We start from the raw sequence: 23202 nt of genomic DNA on the forward strand, positions 1-23202 counted from the left end.
AGGATATTTGACCTTCTTTCATTACTAAGAGATCATATTTGATTGCCATTGATTTATAAAGACTAAAAGATACTATTTGTTCGAATGCAAGAAAAAATGTTATCGATTTGAAATTGTAACTTCAAAAAAATGCTTATATTTTCATAAGGTTCAGCATTCTTCTCATTAAGAACAGATTTATGCAAGCTATGTTATATAACTAACATTGATGAATGTAGTGATACACTGTTGTTGCTCTTAACTGCAAAGAAATTGTCATTTTACTAACAATTCCACACTTGCCATAGAGATACAAATGAGTGGAAGTTACTTTATAAAATAATTCCTTGGGTTGAGTATTCAGTGACAGTCCTAGCAGAACACTCACTTGCTCCTCTTGGATTTACTGAGATGTCAATCAACTAATTAATACCAGATGACCTGGTTTCTCCTCTGAATCGAGATCAGTAGATTTGTGTAAGATCAGCCATGAGTTCAGATGCCTCTGTTTCATATTTTATCCCCAGGCATTGTGCTGACTGTATGGTTGTAAATGCTTGTTTTTTTTGCATTATGCATGCCCCAATAACATTGATCCATATGTAAAGGAGACAGAATAACCATACTGTAGTGTACTCTATACTGCTGTACATTCAACAAGAGCTCAGCATACTCTGACTCTTGGTATCGAAGGCTATGATCATAAAATTTAAAGTAAATAATAATTCATGTAGACATTGTACTATGGAAAAATTTACATTGATTATACCTACATGAGTGTACACGTTAACTTTATGAATATATTGCAATATTTAAGAGCAAAATCACTTTAAATTCTCTGTATAGACAAATATTTTATTGTCCACATAAAAAAACACTGAGCTACATATTCACAGGAAGATAGTCAATTAGTTGAAAAACAGTAAAACAATCTGCAACAATTGTGAAAACTGATAAATCTTTGAAGTAATTTTTAAGCAAAATTTTCAAATGTGAATCTCAAATGTGAATATTGGGCCTGGGAAACTTTTGAAAGGTATTTTCACTTTTTTATTGACATTTTATAGATCAAACAATCAATTTATTGAGAAAATAAATGGAAGATTTATTGTTGATGAAAATAATTGTTAGTTGCAGCCCTAATTGGATCCCACTCAACTCAGCACTTGAGGCACAGTGTATAAATACAAAGCTAAAGTAAGTAGATGTTTGTTTCTGTGCTTAACTTGTTTAAATGCATTTTTAAACTGCTCTATTAAAACAATTTGAACTTCCTCTCTAGATTTGCATGTCTGTGGACCATGTGAAAAGCTAATTAACACAAACTAATCTGGAACCCAAATTTGCGTCCTTGTGTGACATGATACTGTTAACTGAGCCACTGTGCATCGACACCATCACTTCTAATTTTTTTAAACCTCGCTTGTACTACAGGAACGCTTGAGTTGATTTCTGGAAACCAGACCTAATTACGTGATGCAGTTTTATTGAGAAGGATTCAGACAAGTCTTTCAGTCCATAGGCTCACATTCATTAATCTCCTCAGAGCATTAGTGTTACTGTATAGCTCATAATGATATGCTGAAAGCTGAAAGGAAAACTTGAGATTAGCTCTCCATCTTTGAGCTGTCTGATAGATGCCCGTCCTTGCTCTGGAGTAAAATTTGGTTTGTAGTGTAAGAGAAGGGGGCAGGAGTGCTGGGATTAGATACAATGGCTCCCTGTTACAACTGGAGAGGGATGGAGAGGGTTTATATCACTCAGGGTTCAATCGGCACCGACCAACTCCTTCAGGTCCCAGTTAAAAGGCCACGCAGGACTAAAAGAATCTGAAGGAGAGCAGGTTTTAAATCTTTCTGTCTCCCCTGACAACAGGGGATAAAGTTTGCAGATTGCGAGTGTAAAAGTTGATGAGTGCGGCTAAACTGTGCACCATCTGTCACTACTGTTACAAAACCCCAAAAAGTTAGTCTTTACTGTAATTTCACACATGATGTGAAGCGGCCATCTGAGCAGAATTGTCACATTTTGCTACTAAGTTTTAAACAAAACAACAAACTGCATTTAAAATATAGTTTGACTCATGACCCTGCTTTTGACCTCTTCATACCAGAGATAAGTTCTGCTTTCCTGCAGAATTCCATCCTATAAATCAGTAGTCAAAAGTTAAGTTGTGTTTTATGCAAATATATTACTTAAAATATACTTTACTAAATTGATAACATAACTCAAGTTAAAGTCCAAAATGATCAACTAGTTATTTCAAAAAGAAGACAGCTAAGATTACATGCAGGTTACTCATCACCTTCTCATTCCAGGTAGTGCTATGCCGCTTTCAAGTGCTGTCAGAGAAATCATATTTATGGATGAAACACACCCAAATGACCCAAACCAGTGTAAATATTGCTGGGAAAGTCATCTTATCCAAACCGCACTGCAATTGAGGGTAAAGTAAGGCATTTTCTCATGGTTGATACAGTCGAGTACTTGATGAATTGATAAATCTATTTACAGAAAATGTATCTGCAACAATTTCAAAAATCAATTAATCAAACTTTTAAGTAATTTTCTCTTCTCAAAATGAGGATATTTGCTGGTTTGTGCAGCTATTAAACTAAATATTTACAAGCAATGTAAATGTGTAAACTTGGGCACTGAAATTTTTTTTAATTTCAATTTTCCCAAATTTTATGGACCAATCTATTAATTGAGAAAATAACCAGCAGACTGGCCAATAACATAATCCTTTGTGTCCTTTATGATGGTATACAACAAATTAGAGTTAAAACATTAATTGGACACATCTAATTGATGTGTCCAATTAATGCATGTGTGCATTTTGTCCCACTTTCTGTGCTTTTGTCTCTGTGTCCATTTGCTTATTACTGTTAACAGAAACCATGTAATGTCCATGAACACATATTTGCACTTGTGCGTAGGATAGTATGAGGAACACTTGAAGGCAGGATTACAGAAGGACCAGAAAGAGAAACATAAAGTGTTTAAATACCCCAAGGCCTCTACAGTTCTCCAGAAGGCATCATTTACTGTACTGAAAGCTAGATGGCAAAAAAAACATCTTTAGGAAAGAAATATGTTCAAAGAATAATCATAAATTGATCTAATAGTTCAACACATTAGCTTTCCCAGTGGCAAAAGCTGGCATAAAATGTCAAATAAATGTCAAAGGTGAATTATTTAATTCCTTAGATGAAGGATAATTGCTCTAAGTTGGTCATGCGTGTCAAAAGAATACTCGATCAAGATTTAGGCCACCAGGGTTGCCTTTGAAGTTCAGCCGATATCCAGCAGCTCAGTTCTATCCACCAGACACATATGGCAGGGGCTTAACTTCTGTCATACAACTGCTTTTGTTTTACGATTACACACTAAGGTCAGAGATACATGACTGCACCAGAAGAATTAGAGTAAACAGTGTTACTGAAGTACAGCGTATGATAACTGAAACATTTAATCAGACCTGTGGTTAAAGGGTTAGGGTTACACATAAACACGCAGCCTTTCCAAGCATCGCCATCTGGGTTTACTGAGTCACTACATGGCTGTGAGATTTTTATGAGGTCCTTGCTGAGCCGTGCATCTCATAAAATGCTTGCTGTCCTAACAACATTGATTAATACAGCTGAAAACAGGCCAGTGACTCCTAATAAACCACCACTTAAAAAACTGTTACTTCAAACCAAAAAGTCATCAAAAATGATTAGTTTTTTTTTATTGTAACATGCAAACAAGCTCTAACTTTGTGTATAGACTGGCTTAATTACTGTATAGCAACTTTAAACCAGCTGATGTGACTGACAGACATCCTTGCAAGGACACAAAAAATAGATCTCTCCAAAATCTTTTCAGTTTAGAAAACTTCAGAAAACACTGTTCAACGTCATGAATAAACCCGTTAGTATTCATGAAAAACACAATAAACACAATTAATGCATTGTGTACATATGTAACTACATACAATAGACAAATGTGTAGATGCAGTGCATTTCCATAACATTAATCTTTATGATGCCTATGCAAACTTCAAATCTAAGCTGCAACACAATTATTAAGACAGCCTGAATAATTACAAAGCCTATTTATACGAGTAACAACTGCATAATGACTGAGACTGAAGCATCATCACCATCAATCTGCTCTGTAGCCTATTTGAGTCGACTCTTCTTCTCTGGTAGCCTAAAAATTAATTGCACCTTAATTGATTTACGCATCCATTTATTTTTCCCAAACACAACTGCAAACTGAATTTAATCGCAACATCAAAACCACAAGTGGTGTTCGCACATGAAATCCTATCTTTTAATTAATATATAAATTGGCGCTGCGTTATGATGCGGAACATTTACAAACGCATTCAAACTGAAAAACAGCGAGGCTGCGCTACTTAAAAATGCAACTTACCGGCTTTACTCCCTCGATAAGCCCGCAGGAGCCTCTGTCTACTGTCCGCAGATGAAAATCAAAAACTACCCGAGAGAGCTGCTGCTCAGTGAGTAGGAGGGTGCTGCCGCGTCACAGCCACGTCATTACGACTCCTATTAGCTACAACTGGACAAATATATGGTCACATTTTGGACTAATTATGTTTACTGATAGGATCCACACGGATCAAGATGAAGCTCACAGAATCACATCATTCACATTCAGTGCGAAATGCAGCATCAGTGTGAGCGGTAATTAGTCTCTCTGCTGTATTTGGTGCCTGTGAGTGATTTTTAAAGTGAGCAGGAATTATGAATTATGCATTTTTCTAGGTCTTGAATGTGTAAACTTAATTAGGACTTTACTATAGTTGACTGTCTTTGAGCTATATGGAAAAAAAATGCTTAGGGGCTTTCCTCAGGATCCCAAAGATCAAACAGCACAGTCTTCTCTACACTATAATTAGCATTCACATTATTCCTGTAGGCAACTTCAAAAACTACCCTGAAAAACAACTTGTTTAATCACATTCCTTCAGTGACACACACACAGTATGCTGCCAAGCATGGACATAGACTCATCAGTGACAGGCAGCAGCCCTCTGACCTGTCTGGATATAGGATCCTTCACATGAAAAGCAAGGAAGAAGATAGCAGTCTTTCAGAGCCTTGTCAAACAGAGGAATTTAAGTAGCATATGCACACAGATGTGCCAGAATATCCAGACAGGTGGCCCGTTCATCATGGGAAAAGCTTTCAGCAGCACCTCAGAAACTTGCACACTGCTCGAATGACAAAACTGACAGCAAAAGACACATGTACGGGATCAGTTTGGAATTTATGTTGAAATATTTGAAATAAGGGATGGGGGGGACAATAACAGGACCTCTGGTTTAGTTCATACGTGAAACAGTCATCTTATTTTGATATTTTTCTGTCTCTGTTGTTAGAACGAGCAGAAAATAGTGATTGATTGTGGGTCGTAAATGCAGCACTACTGCGCTGAGATGCCAATTAAATCACTATTTCATGATCACAAAGTTGTCCAGCAACATTAACATAAATTCTGTTTAATGACAACACCTGTACAACTATATAACAGCTATATTGACAGAGCATTTTATTAGGAAACACCTGTGCAATCCAATTCAAACAGCTACTTTTACAGATTCTACTTGTACGAAGCTTATACATCTTCAGTTTTTGTTGATGAAGGTGATAATTCTACTTTATGTTTATAAGGTCATAATGGGTGTTGGTGGCGTACTGGAGTGCATTATACTGAAAGAGTTTCTTATATTTTGCTCCCCTTGTATATGTTAATATGGGCTGTTTACTGTCACAGGCTTACGTCATTGTTGTCCACAAGTTGTTTTTTCCCGTCCACACTAAAATGCATGGCATTTTTTTATTTAGATACTTTTGAGACCATTTTCACAAAGGTCTGTGTTTGAGTGTCAAAAACATTGGTTTTGTTTAGCCAAGACTGAGAGAAGATATTTCCAAATGTTGCTGGTATGAGCACATAGGGTGTGGTGGAGTGAAAATTGATTATTCTTGCAACTCCCAAGCTGGAAGAAGCCCACAAAAAAAGAAAAAAAAAATCAATTTGAGGTCAGAACTATCAGCACCTAATGGAATCCAGCTCTAATTGCAATGTGTGTGCGCATCCATCGCCATGGTCTTTAGAGGAGGTGGAGGCGTAAAATGGAGAGAGAACAAGGAAAATGGAAGATGAGATTTTGAATTTAGAAGCGGGGGAGAGCCTCAGGGAAGAGAAAGAAAAAGAAAGTTGATTCACCAAGTCATAGTGAGAGTGAGCATGAAAAAGAAGAAGGTGCTGGATGTGGAGTTTTGTCAGAAAGGCATAAAATGCTCTGGCTTGATATTCGTTGAGTGTATGTCAAAGACACAGATGGAAAAAGCTTTAAATCTTGGTGTTGGGTTCTTGGATGGATATGTACACAGTGGCATGTTTTCTGCTCAGCAAGAAAGCTCCAACAAAGGTTGATGTTGATGGAGTCTCAAGCAGAGTGGATGCAAGGAGATTTAAAGAGTGTAAAGGGGTGACAGACAGCTATAGAATTAAGAGGTATGATGAAGTAGTTAATAAAAAGTATTAAACTAAATCTGTAAACCATGTGTTGTACCCAGTAAGGCACTATGTTCCCAAACCTTTGCAGTGCAAATTGTTGAAAGTTTGGTCATAGTTTGTTTGTATGTAGGTATGATTTTGACACATGTAGTTAATGTGGGAAGAATAACTGTGAAGGAGACTGTGAGAAAGATCCAGTGTCTTCTTTGCAGCTTGGGAGGCTAAATGTCCAAAGAGAGTAAGGGAGGCAGAAATAATCAGGGTTAGATCTGAGAAGAGACTTAAGCATGAGGAAGTAGGTAAGAAATATCATGATGTGAAACAATAAGCTAAGGAGGACGAATCAGCCAGAAAACATGACAAGTTTTGCTTTTGAAGGATCAGGTGAAGTTTTTCTGAAAATTAGATAATTTATGGCAGAGTGGAAAATGGGTTGGAAGGAGTTTTTTTTGTTTTTTTTTTATTTAGTCAGTGGAAAGTTTAAATCCATGAAGTGGCGTGACATTGTGAAACAACAAAAACTGTAATTAATATTCTCCATCGCACTGGACTCTCCGTAAGGATTTAACCGGATTTAACTCAATCGATTGAGTTCTACAAATGACCTGTGGGGGGCAGCAATACGCCTTTACTGCGTCTAGTCTGCCGCAAATTTTACCAGAAGAAGAAGAAGGAGACCCTAACGCCATTTTTTGAACAGATGCTCTGGGAGGTGTGCACAACTCGCTTTCTGTCTGTACAAAGTGTACTTTAGACAGCGTTTTCTAAAATGCATAGTCCAAGCATGGCTAACCGAAATGTACAGCAAGCGAGCATGCAAAGCAGCAATTCTCCGCAACCAGCGAAACACGGTACCGACTCTCCGACGACGGAGCAGACAGCCCCGAACAAAGACAGCCCGGCGCCGCCGCCGCAGCAGTCCACAGCGGCTGAACGACCCGAAGGAGCCGGGGAGGGAAGCGGAGAAGGCCCCGCAGAAATGACGCTGGACATCACAAGCTTTCGGAAGCCCGGTGAGAAGACGTTCACCCAGCGCTCTCGTCTTTTTGTCGGCAACCTCCCGATGGATATACCGGAGGAAGAGCTCAAAAACATGTTCGCTAAATACGGGAAAATTAACGAGGTGTTCATCAACCGGGACCGGGGCTTCGGCTTCATTCGCCTGGTATGTTCACATTTCTGCTTTTTGGCTTTGACTGTGGTGTTGTAACAAAGTAACGCTAAGGTTGTGTTTTCGTTTAAACTACCTTCACTTAACTAAATGTGTAAAGTCGGTGTGTGGACCGAAATATCGTTGCTAACGTTAGCGTTATCTGACGTTAGCTGCTGTGTTAACATCAGCACCAGCTCTCCTCATCAACGACGCTGAAGTTAGTCTCTGATTCGGGGTTAATGGGAACATAAATATTGACATTTAGCAGCTGATTCTCCGTTTTTTCAACACATACAATTGCAAAAGCATTTGTGTAATCTTTATTTTCGTTATGAAAGCACAAAAAAGAGGCAATTTCACTGATATTTTCCATCCAGACCACATTAGACCAGGTCCAGATCAAAACCACTATACTTAGACTTGTCAATCTGGTCTAGATTAACAAAGAGATTACAGAGACTCAATGAAACACACTTTAAGATTTGTGAAACCTTTATTCTACTTGTGAAAACTGAAAAAACCTGGTCTAGGCTCTCCTTGGTAATCTAGTCCAGATTTGATAAGTCTAAGTGTAATGAGTTTTGATCTGGACCTGGTCAAATGTGAGCTAGATGGAGAAATATTGCCCTTTTTTCATTTTTCATAAGAAAAATAAAGGTTTCACAAATCTGAAACTGTGTTTAAACGTCATTAAGGCTTTTGCTACGATGTTTAACACCTTTTCATAACTGTAAGTGATGGAAAAAATGGAGAATCAGTTGCTAAATATTTCTATTTATTAGGGCTGAACGATTTTTTAAAAGTATTCAGTGCACTGATGTCATTTCATACAATGAAGTTTATTGTTAAACTGTAAAATGTCCATCACATATCTGTGTCACAAGTGTTTGATAACCACATTTGAGGGATCATTGCAAAAATTGACTAAGAATAAAATGACAAAGAAATTCCCCCTTAATGATCATATAGTCACATATTCTGTTGCCTTGCATTAGTTTTTGAGGCAGGAAGTGATGCATGCCTCGTATTAAAGTTATGGCCATTACTATGGTACATGATGTTCAGGATTTTAGACAATGATGTATTTCTTATTAATAACCACCCTGTTCCTCACCAATGACCAACCTGAGGTTCATTCTGAAGATGTTAGCTCTTCTGTTACAGTTCAGAGCGAGTTGTAAGGTTAACTTACAAACTATTTGGACAAGTTCTTTGCTTAAAACAGTGTTTCAGAAAAGCATTATGTTTTGATGACAGCTTCATTCAATTCTTGTTTCTCCTCTCTTCTGTGACAGAACATTGCAATGTAGCCGGTAGCTTCTACATATAGCAGATAATACTTCAACATAATAATAGTTTGTATTCATGACACACTGTCTTTAGTTATCCCAGACAATAAAATGGTGTTAGGTTTTATACACAAGAGCAAATGCGGGACTGTTAAACTGCTTTGATAATTAATTGAATATCACATTGTTTATACAGAAAATAATAGTCAGAAAGATCGACAGTAATCATCAGTTGCAGCACTACAGTCTGTTGTACAGCCCTACTAAATCTGTGCCTCTCTGGTGTTTCATTATCCTTTCCCTGTTTATCTCGTCTTCCAGGAAACACGGGTGCTGGCAGAAATTGCTAAGGCTGAGCTGGATGGGACTGTCTTGAATAATCGACCAATCAGGGTCCGCTTCGCGACACATGGTTCTGCACTCACAGTGCGCAACCTGTTGCCTGTAGTAACAAACGAGCTGCTGGAACAGGTAGAGTGGACAAGAGTGTTAAAATCACATTTTGATAAAATCTCAGAGCACAAATTCAAAAAGAAAAGGACATTTTACTTCCATATTTGCTAATTCATTAAATTGTTGATTTCTGCGCAGTGATATTGAATCTGTGAACCTTCCACCTCCAGGCGTTTTCACAGTTTGGGCCAGTGGAGCGGGCTATTGTTGTGACAGATGATCGCGGTCGTCCCACTGGGAGAGGCATTGTGGAGTTTGCAAACAAAGCAGCTGCTCGTAAAGCCCTGGAGCGCTGCACAGAGGGAGCGCTGCTGCTAACTAAGTGAGTTGCTTCAAGTTATGTGCTGTTTTTTGTACAAAATGATGACTCAGTAACTACCTTTATAAAGTTTCTACTGAAACCATTAGTGCTTCAGGTCTTTGGTGTGGCAATGTCCCAAATTTATACTCTCAGCTGATATTAAAGGAATATTTCTTCCCAAAATGAAGGTTCAGTCTGTGTACACATCCCACATCAGTCGAATGCCCAACTTACCTGGTTTAGCTAAAGTTCACTAATACACACATTGTGTTTGTTAATTAGTTATGAGGGTACCATACTATTTCTCAGCCGGGACCAGTAACTTAGCAGAGTCTCCGCTGGTGGTCTGTCAACTGGTCCTGGACAAGAAATCTTCTTATCTGATCAATCAATCCATCAGTCCTCTCATCATAACTCCCAGAAAGAAAGCAAATAGGTGTATACTTAAGAACAGACAGTGGGCTTGGTTTTTCAAGATACCGTATTCACCAATCAGTGTATCAGTCAGTCTGTTCTAAAACAATCTCTGATCATTACTGTCTAGTGACATCACAGGGCGTTTTGACTTTGACTGTTCTCCCTCTCCTCAGCACACCTTGTCCAGCCATCGTCGAGCCCTCAGAGCACTTTGATGATGAAGATGGATTGCCTGAAAAATTGATGCCGAAGCCTCCAAAGTACCTTAAGTAAGTAAACGGTTGGTGCTTATCTAACTGTAAAGCAGGCCGCCTTTTTATCACTGACTGCCACCTTTGTTGAAAATTCTGGCATGTGATGTTGACAGAATGAAAAAGGTGGAACTCAACAGGGAGGGCAGCGCAGCACCTGGACAGTCTACAGCACACACACACACTAGAATTATCTCTTGTAATTCATCTTCAAAAAATGCAGCGTTTGCAAGCATGTTTTGATTTAATGACGAGATAATTACCTTTGCAAGATGAATGTGAGGTATACTGTGAACTTTCCATGCCGTCACTCAGAGACTAACTCAGCAGCGAACTCCGGCAGTAACAAATGAGACTGACTGACCAACACACACTACAGCGTAAAACAACTTAAACTGACTCTGAGGTGAAGAAAATGTCTCAGTGCTCAGTTTGTTTCACCTCAAAAACTCTGCACCTGCTCAGCGTGTTGGACAACAATGACTTTCCCCGGAGCTGACAGTGCAGCAGAGAGGCTGCTCTCCACTGCAGGAGACATGACGTTAATAAAAACACAGCGGAGCACTCCTCCTCCCCCTCAGTTTGTTATTCTCACACAGGCAAGAGACTGTAAGATGCTTTCAAATTAATTAATGCAGTTAACTTTTTAAATTAAAAAGGCTGCGGACCATTTATCTTATCTGCCAGTTCTGTTTCATATTGTGTTTCATTGGACTAAGGACAGCAGTGGATGGTTTGGCACACAGTATACTGGAGCAAGAGACTGAAAATAGTGCCCCTTTTCTCAAAAAATCCAGGGAAAACCCTGACAGAGATGTTACACAAAACTGTGCTCGTTTTTATTAATTTAACATTTTGAACTCCACTACTGCTCATTCTCATTCTTCTGGTGGAGGGTGTCTTGTTTACATTTTTCAAATGACAGGAATTGTAGTTTATGTTTGTATTTTTTTATTTTTTTCCTTCTAGGGAAAGAGAGCAGCCACCACGTTTCGCCCAGCCCGGGACGTTTGAGTTTGAATACTCGTCCCGATGGAAAGCTCTGGATGAGATGGAGAAACAGCAGAGAGAGCAGGTGGACAGGAACATTAAAGAGGCCAAAGAGAAACTAGAGGCTGAGCTGGAGTCAGCTAAACACGAACATCAGCTAATGTTAATGAGACAAGGTAGGTTCTGTGGCCTTTAGTGTCCTTTAGGTTGGTATTTTACCACCAAGCTCTGTGTGTGTGCTTTGTGTCTTTTTGCTCAGGTCATGACTCCAAATAATGCCTCTCTGTTTAGGGTTTGAAGTGGTTGCACTGCAGCTGTATGTGGCATAGAGACTGATTTAAATTGTAGCTTAATATAGGATTTAACCTGCTGATTGTCATAATACCACTGAAAATATTGATGTTTTGCATAATGAGGCAGTGTTGTGCCTTCATATTAATACCCAGAGTAATCACCTTTACCTTATTTTACCTTTATTCAATTTGTGTTAGAGAGTGAATGTTGCACTGCATCTAAGTTGCTACATCACAAATACAAACATGTCAAGCATAACTAAATCAATCTATTCTATGTTGTCTTCACTGTCAAACACTGATACCAAACACGTAATGGAAAAAACATGATCACAGTCTGCATGTAGTCCAGCATGTAGTTGTATTTTGAGGAGATGCACATCAGCCACTGTCAGACCCTCTATGTAGTGGGATGGATTGACTGACTGAGATTGATTGGGCGGGGAGGGAATCAATTATGCCCCCTGAACTGGAAAGGTTATTATGTAAAATGAACTGAGGAAGCAGTGAGTTTGCATCAACAGAAAACAGTAGCATTAGCATATTAACACAGTGAATGAGAGAAGGCAGTAAACATGGAGCTCATATTAAAATAAGCTCATATATGCTTACCTGGTTGACTCTTAAGTTGAAATAATATAAGATCCTGTCTATTTGTTTCCACAAAAGTTGGTTTTGGTGGGTTACTTAAATATAATGCATTATAATATTATATATTTTATACATTCTGCATCTGCATAGCCGTGGGTGTCTGCATGACCTAAAATCTATGGTCAACAAAGCCTTGTGAACACAGACACCCAATGTACCAGTGACATATAAACTGAACTGTGTGTGTCTGCTACCACGTCCGTTTCTGTTCTGTGTATCTGGTTTCATATAGGACATACTGCTATAAGTCCTGCATGTTTGCTTTTTATTTTGTTCCTCACAATTGGTGCGCACACAATTAGTCATCCTTATTTATCCAGACTGCCTTCTTCCAGTCATTCTTACCTTTGTTCTCTTCCTTCCTTCTTCCAGATCTAATGAGGCGTCAGGAGGAGTTGAGGAGACTGGAGGAGCTTCGGAACCAGGAGCTGCAGAGGCGAAAGCAGATAGAGATGAGGTGTGTTTCTTGTCTTGACACATTACAAAAACATTCACCAACAGATGTGTGATCACCCTGTTTTTTTGGCTTTGTTCCCTGCTTTTGTTTTCCTTTCAAGCTGTACAGGCTTTGTAGTAGTTACTGATTTTATTTGCTTACGTCTCTCTCAACTCTCTTCCTGCAGGCATGAGGAGGAGAGAAGAAGACGAGAGGAGGAAATGATGAGACACAGAGAACAGGAGGACCTGAGACGCCAACCGGAAGGCTTCAAACAAAACTTCCTGGACAATGTGAGTACGACTGGAATATGAATATGCAGTCAAACACACTAAAGCTTGTCCAGTTACATTTCAACTTTTGATACATGTACATACAATCAAGAATCACACCAATCAAAGATTTAACCAAAAAGGTTGGTGGATTAATAATTTATTCCTCCACAAATACATACACAACCTTTCTCTCTACTTTGGACATCTCCTTAACACATGCAGTTCTTTTTCATTCATACATGCAGATCAAAAGAAAGTAATAATATCTAATAATATTTGCTTTCATAGACCAAAAAAGTAAATGTGTATCATACCACAACAGCTTATATAACATATATATGGTAACTGTAGCTTCTGCAGGCTACTACATCATACTCAGGTGTTGGTCTTAACAGATTGGTACTACAGGAGTTGCAGATATTTATTTTTTTCTGTCAGTGTAGAGATTTCAGTCTTACTGGTAAACCAGGAGAGTCTTGTTCATATGAGGTCACTTACAACTGAATTATTTAGTAACATTTAAAACAGCCGCTGTGGATTAAACTCATATCTTTTTCATTTGATTTTTTTGTGTTGCCTGTGTTTGAGCAGCACCTGACTGAATTATACTGCCGTGCAGGGGATTTCTGATTTCCTCATAGTTTTATAGCAGCTTTCAACCATTTCTAGAGACAATCTTTTTCATATTTCTGATTATTTGTAATGATTTTGCTGTATTTTAGTAGTTGTAGTTAGGTCTGGATCGCTGTTTTGATTCAAACTACACATGGGATAAGACAAACATCCTCACTACAGGTATCTCATTGGTTCAGTTGTAAAGTTACTATAAATGTATTAAGGGCTGGGCGATATGACCAGAATCTCATATCCTGATAATGATACCTATCCTGATATAGCACAATTTAATTCAATGAACAAATAGTTGGTCCGTGTTTTTATATTAGTATTAGTTACTTTAAGTGTAATTTAAAGACTAAATTAGTATAATTTTTTACTGTTTCTTCAGTAGAGCTTTTCTTTCTTTTATTTCAAAGTATTTCCAAACTGCATGCTTATTAAAAGCTTTAAAACAACAGTATTCATTGCAGGGCTGTTATGGTGGTTTACATTATATTGTTCAGGTGTTGCTTTTGTGCCCACCCCTTAAACAAATAAAAATAATAAAAATAACTGTAAGCTCTCAGCTGTGGAACATTTTAGGATAGCATGTCATTCATGGTGTAGGACCTAATAGTTTCTTTATCTCTGACCTATAGATGTATAAATTCTTTTTAGGTTGTGATGTCACAGTGCATCTTTTTATAGAGGCATTTTAGTTGTTTTCTGTAAGTTTGAGGGACTCAGTGTTTAATCTATAGTTCTCCTTGAGCGGTGAACAAAAATCTCAGATCTGGCGGTTTGGATTATTGCATTACCAGGTGTATCTGTGAATTATCCTAAGAAATAGACAGGAATTTAAAAGACGAGTACATGGTTGGATTTGTGAGAGGCAGTCTGTTCAGCAGGTAATTGTACAATAAAGGGAAGAGAATGAATGGAGCTTGAATGTTTCGCTGTCCTATTGAAAATACATAGAGATAAACGTTTCATGTCAAACTTATGATTCTTATGATTCTTTCATGGTGTAGTGCTTTAACAGCGAAGCAGGTTAGTTTAAAAAAAAAAAGGTGGTGTTTACAACTGCTAATTAATCTAAGTGTATTTGTAGTGATATAAGAGCGATTATATAATCTGTAGAATGTGAAGGATTTTATTTTGTTCAAAAACAAAGTGTGTGAGTGTCTGTTGGTGCGACATGTTGATTTCTCTGTTATAACTTTTCTCTTCAAATCCTTTGCTCTGTTTAGAGGTCCTGTTGGAGCCTGCATCTTTACGTACATATAACACATGCACACATGTATTAGGACCATCCTTCAAATCCACACTGACTCTGACTCCTATTATCACCACCTACAGTCTTTTCAGCACCAAAGAAGTTGGAAAAAACTGTCTTATTTTACTAACGTCAAATAACATAAGTTATATTGAAAGCATGCTGCAGTTTTTAGGATACATTTCTATTCATGTTTTAAACAGAGGAGGTTATATGTGTGTTGTGTGTGTCTTACAGTTGGTCTGATTGATACATTTGTAGATAAACACATTTGTTCATGAGTACAAGTAATACTTGTACTTTTACAGTGACTGCATACCTTGAACTCCACATTAGCTTCCTTTGTTGTCTTGACAGATATTTGTAGACCACCTCAGTAGCCTATAATAACAAAGTGTGTGTTTTCTGTCATGTTCCTCATACATGTTTTACATTTAAATGCTAACTTGCCATGTCTGGTCTTATTTTAGTGCGTACTTCTAAGTTTGGGATTATTGTTAAAGATTGATATCACCCAGAATATAAATCCTGCCTTTGCTGCCGTTTGAAGCTTTCACAGATAATAGTGCAGCAGTTATATAAGGTTTCATCACACTTGAAAGACATTTGCTTTGTTGCAGCATCATTACTACTTTTCCTATTATAATTGCAACATATTGACCATTTAACAGGTAAGTATGGAAATAATACAAATATTGAGCATCACAGTATTTGCAATAACTTGAGACGTGGGAGACATATTCTCTAATTGTTGTATATTTTGGCACACCAAACTCATCCTGCATACCATGCCATTGATTCAAAATAAACACAATACATACATTTTGAAGGAAAGGTTGTAACAGTTCACAAATCAAGCCTTTTCTTATCGACTAACAGCTGCATCAGCGTTACTATATGTGATCAGATTGGTCATCTTTATTTATTCTCACTTTTATATTTTGTTTATACATTTTTCATACAATTTATAGTTTTAGGTTATTTATGTCCAACTGGTTTCACTGAGTTGGATTAAGCATTGTGTGGATGAGTTTGTTTTAATATTCAGTTCAGTTCTAAAGCAGACTCAATCCAGGTCAGTGAAATCTATGATTGTTGAATTTTATTATGTGTGTGTATGTATATGAAAGGCGAGAGAGAGGGTTGTATGTTAGTGTAGATATGATTCGGTATCTGTGTGTGAATGAAATGTATCCCTAATGTGTTATTGTGGGAGGATGTGGAAAAATGTATGAATGAATGAATAGATCATATTTTTGTCAGGACCCTGACACACCAAGCTGACAGTCAGACAGGCTTCATTCAGCCGGTGCATTGTTTCTGGCACCATTAAGTATAGCTGGCCCTTAGCAGCTTTATGACCAATAGAGCCATGTCGTTTTTTATTTGACCCTCATCTTTTCTTCTTCCACAAACAAAGACCCCCTTGAGTTTACAGCTGCAGTCTTTACGATGTGTTCAAGTGCACTTTGTAATGCAAGACATGAGTTGACCTATCGGTCATCTCTGTCGACACTGATTTCTAGCTTAGCTCGGTGTGTCAGGACTCTGTGTGAATGAGTGAATGTAGTAATTAAGATTATGACATAACTTATAATTTGGGTTGGGTCAAAATAAATGCTTTAAACTCAAACAGGATTTAAAAAGTGTAAGTAAAATCACCTGAGCCCATTTTGTGTGACTTATTTGTTAAGATTTATTTGCACATTTCCAGGTGATTTGATTTGATGTAGGCAAATAAGATTTGCCCTTTGATTGCAATAAGCCTGTCTGTGAGCAGTTAATCTACAGACCAGCAGATGGATGGAAAAAAATTGCTGCTTTGCCAAAATTTGAATAGAGGAAAAGACGCCTAAAGTTAATCTTTTCCATCAGTGATTAAAAAAAAAAAAAAAAAAGAAAGAAATATATTTCACTAACAGCCATGGTGATTTACCTGGCTGTCAACAGTTTTGTCTAGTAAATGAATACTCTAACTGTGTGAGTGTTGTACAGTAGTCTATCCGCTGAAGATTTGTACTTAAGCAGAGTTTTGATCTGAAGGCTCTTCTTCACTTCTTCCAGAGAGAACAGGAAATGAGAGTGGGTGAGCTGGGCCCTCGTGGAGCCATTAATATGGGAGGTACGGGCATGATTGTGTAAGGACTGGTTGATACAACAACCAGATCAAGTGACCATAATAAGTGAATTATAAGTGCCTCAATGTGACTCATCTTTATTTGTCTTGCATCCCAAGTGGCTCCTTTTCAACAAGATGTATCAGCAGTGTTTAGAATACGTAACATAATTCTTATTTCACACCCTTTTTGATGTGATGTGGTGTCCCTTGGGATGCAATGCGAAGGAGAAGAAAACATAATATTCCACATGACAACATAATGTCTGCACTAACAGAATATACAGTGTGCTTAATGGGGTCTGTGTGTTGGGGTGGGGTTTCATAGTTTGAGAAATATTTGGTCCCTGAGCTCTCATCCTCAGTTACATGCAGATCTCAAATTAGTTTCAATAATGTGGCACGTTTCCTTTTAGGAGCCAATGAGTGTTGAAATTGTACTCATAATTACAATATTTATTGTGGCCTTGGCTCTTAGCTTTACAGAACCTTTTCAGGAATGTAATTTAAAGGTCTGTAGTACTCATTTAGTGCTCTTTAGCAATTTGGTAAATGTGACAGGGAATGATAATAAGACAAACATCTGTTCACTGTTATCAGGAATGAAAACAATGTGTTCCACAAATGCTGGTTTGCTGAGTGCAGGATGAGGGGCCAGGGACTAAAGTTTAAGTCTGTGATGTTAGAAATTGGACAGATTGTTTATGAGGTTCATGGTGGCTCTTCACCAAAGATTATAACCCAGAATTGCACATCACCTCGATAGATAAACTAAGGAACTATATTGTCTTTGTTTTAAATGATGATGATCTTGGCTTTTTCTTTTTTACTGTTCTATTATGTGACGTGTGGGTGGGTGTGTGTGTGTGTGTATTTGCATGTGGATATGATACTCCAAGTAGATGAATATACATGATCAAAAAATAATTTAATAAAATGTAGCTCTTAACTATTTGTTAAATATTACAGTAGATTGAAATACAAGTAGTGTGATGTGATCTTAAAGGAATCGCGCTTTTTCGATTTCCCGCTGAGAGTTAGATGAGAAGATTGATGCCAAACTCATGTCTTTACAGTAAATAAAAGGCAGTCACTTAGCTTAGCATAAAGACTGGAAACAACTAGCGTGTGTTCTTCCAAACGTAACAATACCAGTATGTCTAAAGCTTGGTAATTTACATGTTCTGTATCATTTGTTTAATCTGCACAAAAACAAACTGTAAAAATGACTTTTTTGGTTCTTAAGTTGTTAATAACACCTTTTGTTGCCTGGCAACCTCATGTTGACCACAAAACTCCAGGAAACAAAATGTCAAATTATTAAGTGTATGCATGTATATGCTTAAGTACTAAGGATCAGCATTGTACTTGCAAACGTCTGAAATGTACGCTGCCCTAACATTGCATGAAATTACATATGAATACATTGCAATGTTTTTTAAAGTTAAATATGCGGCAGTGAATAAATTACTCATTTACAGAGCCTCTAGTACTTCTGTGGCTCCATCGTAACGTGTCATTTAAAAAAAAAAAATTATCACAAATATTCACTCAGTTGCTAATTTATTAGGTAGACCTTCCTAAAACTAAAGTAGTCTAATTTCAACAGCCTTGCAATAAATCCTACCTTCATGAAGGTGTTGATTAAGCTTTATTGTTATTTTTGAGACTGTAATCTGTGATGCTGTTTAACAGCTTGGTCCCACCGGGTGCATCTGCGTTGCGTTCCGGCTTCGTCATGGCCGCCGGAGTTGATGGCGGCAAGCCGCGTCTTTTAAATGACACCACTGCTGCCATGACTGCCCCGGTCCCTGGCTTCCTCTCCAGGTAGAGGGGTGGTTCTCTTCTCTCTGGCCCTGCCAGAGCAAAACACTTCACTTCTGAAATGCTCCCAGTGGGGTATGACACTGTGGAGGATTGAACAAAACTGCGTTGCAGCCGGAATCAAGGCATAATGGTATTGTGTTATACTGGACGGTGTAAGATCTTTTGCCTCACTTGTTCATGCTACATGCAGTTTACATCAGTCATCATTGCATTAGACCTGGAGGTTGTAGTGCGTAATGTCTCATGTGGAACACTTGTTGACAGTGTTACACCTCAATCAAATTAATCATATTTCTCCAAAGATTTCTACAGTAGTGGAATAATTGTGTTTCTTGGGTTTGTGATGGATTAGAATTGAACCTGTGATGTCCGATAGTTTTCTAACAACTCCATACTCTCTGGTGATGTGCAATTCAAGGTTTTATTAGTAAAAATATGTGGACATTGCCGCTTGGCGTCAAAGTGAGAACCTCTTGTTCTGTTAATCATACAATCTGTTGTCTGTCTCTTCTCTCTCTAAATGCAACCTTTCATATTTCTACTGTAACATATTACAGCGCTTGTTAATTATTGTATTAACGTTGGTTTTTGGTTGTGTACGGTATATCATATCTATCCAAAAGAACCAACAGCACTGCGACATTGGTTTGTGGAGTTGAATTTCAAACTGATAAGCTGAGTGTACAGATTAGGTGCTTTTTAAATAAGCAATGTTTATTTGTAGTCCTCTTCACATGACTGATAATAACTTTTAGGGATGCACCAATTTGACTTTTTCTCTCCCAATACCTAAACTTGAAATATCTCCTCATACTGAGTATCCATACAGGGCTACATCACTGCATGGAGCTCACTGGAATTCTTTAATTAACATGAGGCTACAGCTGTAACACATTATTTCTTAACTGCAGGTGGAGACGTTTATACACCACCATTTTATGGCTTGTGCATATTTTAATTATATTTTTCTAGATGCTTCATTAAATGACATTGTTATAATGCATTAACAGTGTACCTCTAGGGACTGCAATGTCAGTTTGTCGGTTGGTCCGTCACTCTGGTCCAAACCGAAACAACTATTGAATGAATTTCTGTGACATTTGGTACGTACGTTCATGCCCCACTCAAAACTCAAAATTATAATTATTATCACTTTGGTGACGATGGCGCTTTGCATCTAGAGTCATCATCAGGTCAAAATTTTAAATTGTCCAATACTTTGGTTTAGGACCAAATACTTGCAAAACTAACGACATTCCCATCAGCCTCAACTGTACTTTGTGTTAAGTTCTAATTAGCAAATATTAGCATGCTAACAAGCTAAACTGAGATGGTGAGCATGGTAAATATAATACCTGCTAATATCTGCATGTTAGCATTGTCAGTGTGCACCTGTAAGAATGCTGGTATTAGCATTTAGCTCAAATCAGCACTGTGCCTAAATACAGCCTCACATAACCGCAAGTACTTGTTTTGACCTCAGAAGTCGTATGTGTCTTGTTACTTTACATTGACCTGACGATAAACAAATTCAATAGACAAATTAATGTGTTCAACTTGTCTAATACATATAACACATAGTTCAGTAGAATTACTGGTGGTGCATGTTTTCTTAAATTGTCTCCTTTGTTAAACATGTAAATTAAATCCAACTTTACTACATCCATGCGATTTTTACCAAAGACCTCCAGACAAAACACATCAATACATACATTACATCAATTTACATCAAAATTAGGTTACCACAGAAAATAAAACAAATACATTTAATGTGGATCAGTTATTTCTGGCAGATACACGATCTGGTGCATCCCTAATTATTTTAGCTGTTGACTAAAAGCCAACGTTAACTTTTATTTTTAAGTCAATGAGAATACTTCTTAGCATTCAGTTCTAACTGGGCATGGGGAATATAACATTGAACCACCAAATGACCAACCGTTGCTCCGTTGTTTTGCGTGTAGACGGCTATAACCAGGCCTCTGCGGGGCCCAGTGGTAACCAGGGTCAAATGATGGGCATGAGTGGAAGGGGAGGAGCCATTGGCCCAGAGGGAACTGCAAACATGGGCTCACCATTGATGTCTGAGAATGGAGCCATGGTAATGTATCTGGGAAAAATAAGCTTACCTCTCAATTAGTAAAACTTTGACATCAAAGCCGTTGTCTTTGTAGAATATATTACGAGAACAGTAAAAAAAAAAAAAAAAAACCATTGGTCTACCCTTAGAAGCTTTATATTGAAGCAAAACCAAAAAATACAATATTTTGAAAAAGTCTATATATCTTTTTGGACTTGAAATTTGATCATAAATCTGTAGACTTAACTAATAGTCTCATTTCTCTCTCTCCCTTTGTCTACTCGGTTCACTTCTCTCCTTTACTCTCTTGGATGGCGACACTCGGATCAAACTAAACCGTCACTGATGAACTTTGAAATCCCATCCTTGAATATCCTGTGATCACGTTCCTGGATACACTGTATTCATGTCTATTCCCCAAACATACTACCATGCCTATAATACAATCTTTATTTCAATCTCACACCATCCACCCTTTTCTGAAATGCTGACATGATACTGTAGCGAGGCGATAGATACCCACAGGGTGGATCAATGGGGGGCCGACCAGAGGTAGAGTCTCCGAAGCAGCAGCAGCCGCCGTTAGGCCCCCAGGTTGGACCAGGCCCAGGATTTGGAAGGGGGAGTCCAGTAGGGGGAGTCTTTGATGGGCCAAATAACAAGCGTCGCAGATACTAACTTCTCTCTGTTCAGAGAGACATAAGAATCTCACTTTACTGCCCCACCCCGATTATTGTTTGTTTCTGTTTTTACGTTGACCTTCTTCCCTCCCTGTGGATATGTTTGCTGAAAAAAAATGACATTTTTTGGTCAGTTTTGTATTTTTGTTATTTCTATTTTTCCTGTAATGCAAGTTGTCACTGGCAGCATTTATTTTGTGGTGGATGAAACTACTGGATAATGCTTTGTATCTACACTTACCTGCAATGTTACACACAATGTTTTTCACAACATGTTAGTTTCTCCTCTGATTTTAGAATGAAACGGTTTTTGTTTTTTTTCTTGTGTGTTGAACATTGAGTCTGCAAACATGTTTGATAGCATGTCAAGGATGCAAGGATGGCCTTGGTGTTCAGACAACTTGCAGTTGCTATGGCAGCCACAGTCTTGGATACACTGCATTAAGTAGCGCAAGGGGAGTGTTAAATTAAAACAGAAGATAAATTACATTAGGTAGATATGAGTCAAAACAAGATGCTGACCTCAACACTGACAAATAGTTTAACAACACCAAAAGTAAAAAAAAAAAAAAAAAATCATTCAGTCATATAATGCTTTAGCTGATAGATTTTTTTTCCTTGTTGCATTTGATTATGGTCATCTAACTCTTACCTACTTTGATGTCAAATCATATAAAGAGTGAATGTTTCTGCGGCTTCAGTGCATCCTGTGTTTGATGGTGAAGAGAAATAAAACATTTGTAGTAAGCTGTGTCTTTCTGTGATTTTAAAGAAGTCGTTTTGACTATGAAATTGAGAGTAAATAAACTAAATTCAGCTATCCAGCTACTGCACTGTACATCTTTCATACTCTCAGGTCTGTTCAGACCCAGAATTGCGAGATTGGCTCGGTTATTATTGAACCCTCATTTGTAATTTACCTTACATGGCAGTTAGTTGTCCATCAACACCAGAGAGTAATTGGATAACACCATATAGATAATTCTTTTTTAAATAACTCAGTAAATTCTGTCTGTAATGAAAATCTTGCAACATGTGAATCACTGTAACGTGCTGATATGATAATTCTTTCTTTATATTAAAGATGATTTATTTATTAGTGATGGAAAACCAACCTTTGATATTTTGATAAGAATATAATGATCTTGGAATGACAAGATCAAGTTCATTCAACAAAGCCTTAAAGCTCCTGAAAATTTGGTTTCAAAACTAAATATTATTTATTAAAAGATGTAAGACAGTCTAGCAACACTGGCTAACAAGCCAACAATAAAAATATTACTGAACAGTGCATGGAAGTACTCAACATTGAATGTTTTCAGTAGAGTCCTTCCCACTTCAAACCAGTGAGAATAGCACAGACTAAACCACGTATGCAGAAATCTCTCATGTGAAACAATGAAAATTGCCCTAAATTTGTCAGAAAATGATATGTTCATGTAGGAGCCCATCACTCAAAGCATGAAGCTGATTTAGAAAATAAGTTTTCAGGGCCTTTAAACCCAAATCTGTGTGACACTTGGCATCTATTACTGAATGATCCACCTGCGATTGGCTGGTCATTGGTGCAAGGTGATGTCATGATGGTGTAAGATAGATGG

At 37.8% G+C, this 23202-nt stretch overlaps 1 protein-coding gene across 2 annotated transcripts; it reads left to right on the plus strand.

Moving 5' to 3' along the window:
• Positions 1-7188: 7188 nt before the first annotated feature.
• On the plus strand, positions 7189-22348 carry pspc1 (paraspeckle component 1). Of its 2 annotated transcripts, XM_042404797.1 has the most exons (10): positions 7189-7681; positions 9280-9429; positions 9582-9733; positions 10303-10398; positions 11350-11546; positions 12687-12771; positions 12938-13043; positions 16963-17020; positions 20806-20942; positions 21426-22348. In XM_042404797.1, exons 1-10 carry the CDS (start codon positions 7286-7288, stop codon positions 21597-21599), a joined length of 1551 nt encoding a protein of 516 aa, XP_042260731.1. In that variant the 5' UTR covers positions 7189-7285; the 3' UTR covers positions 21600-22348. The 2 variants fall into 2 exon arrangements, with proteins under 2 accessions (XP_042260731.1, XP_042260732.1); XM_042404798.1 differs by lacking the exons at positions 16963-17020; positions 21426-22348 and having other exon boundaries at positions 20806-20941.
• The last annotated feature ends 854 nt before the right edge of the window (positions 22349-23202 follow it).

Source organism: Thunnus maccoyii, chromosome 24 (genome assembly GCF_910596095.1).
Source record: "Thunnus maccoyii chromosome 24, fThuMac1.1, whole genome shotgun sequence".
Taxonomy (NCBI): Eukaryota; Metazoa; Chordata; class Actinopteri; order Scombriformes; family Scombridae; genus Thunnus; species Thunnus maccoyii.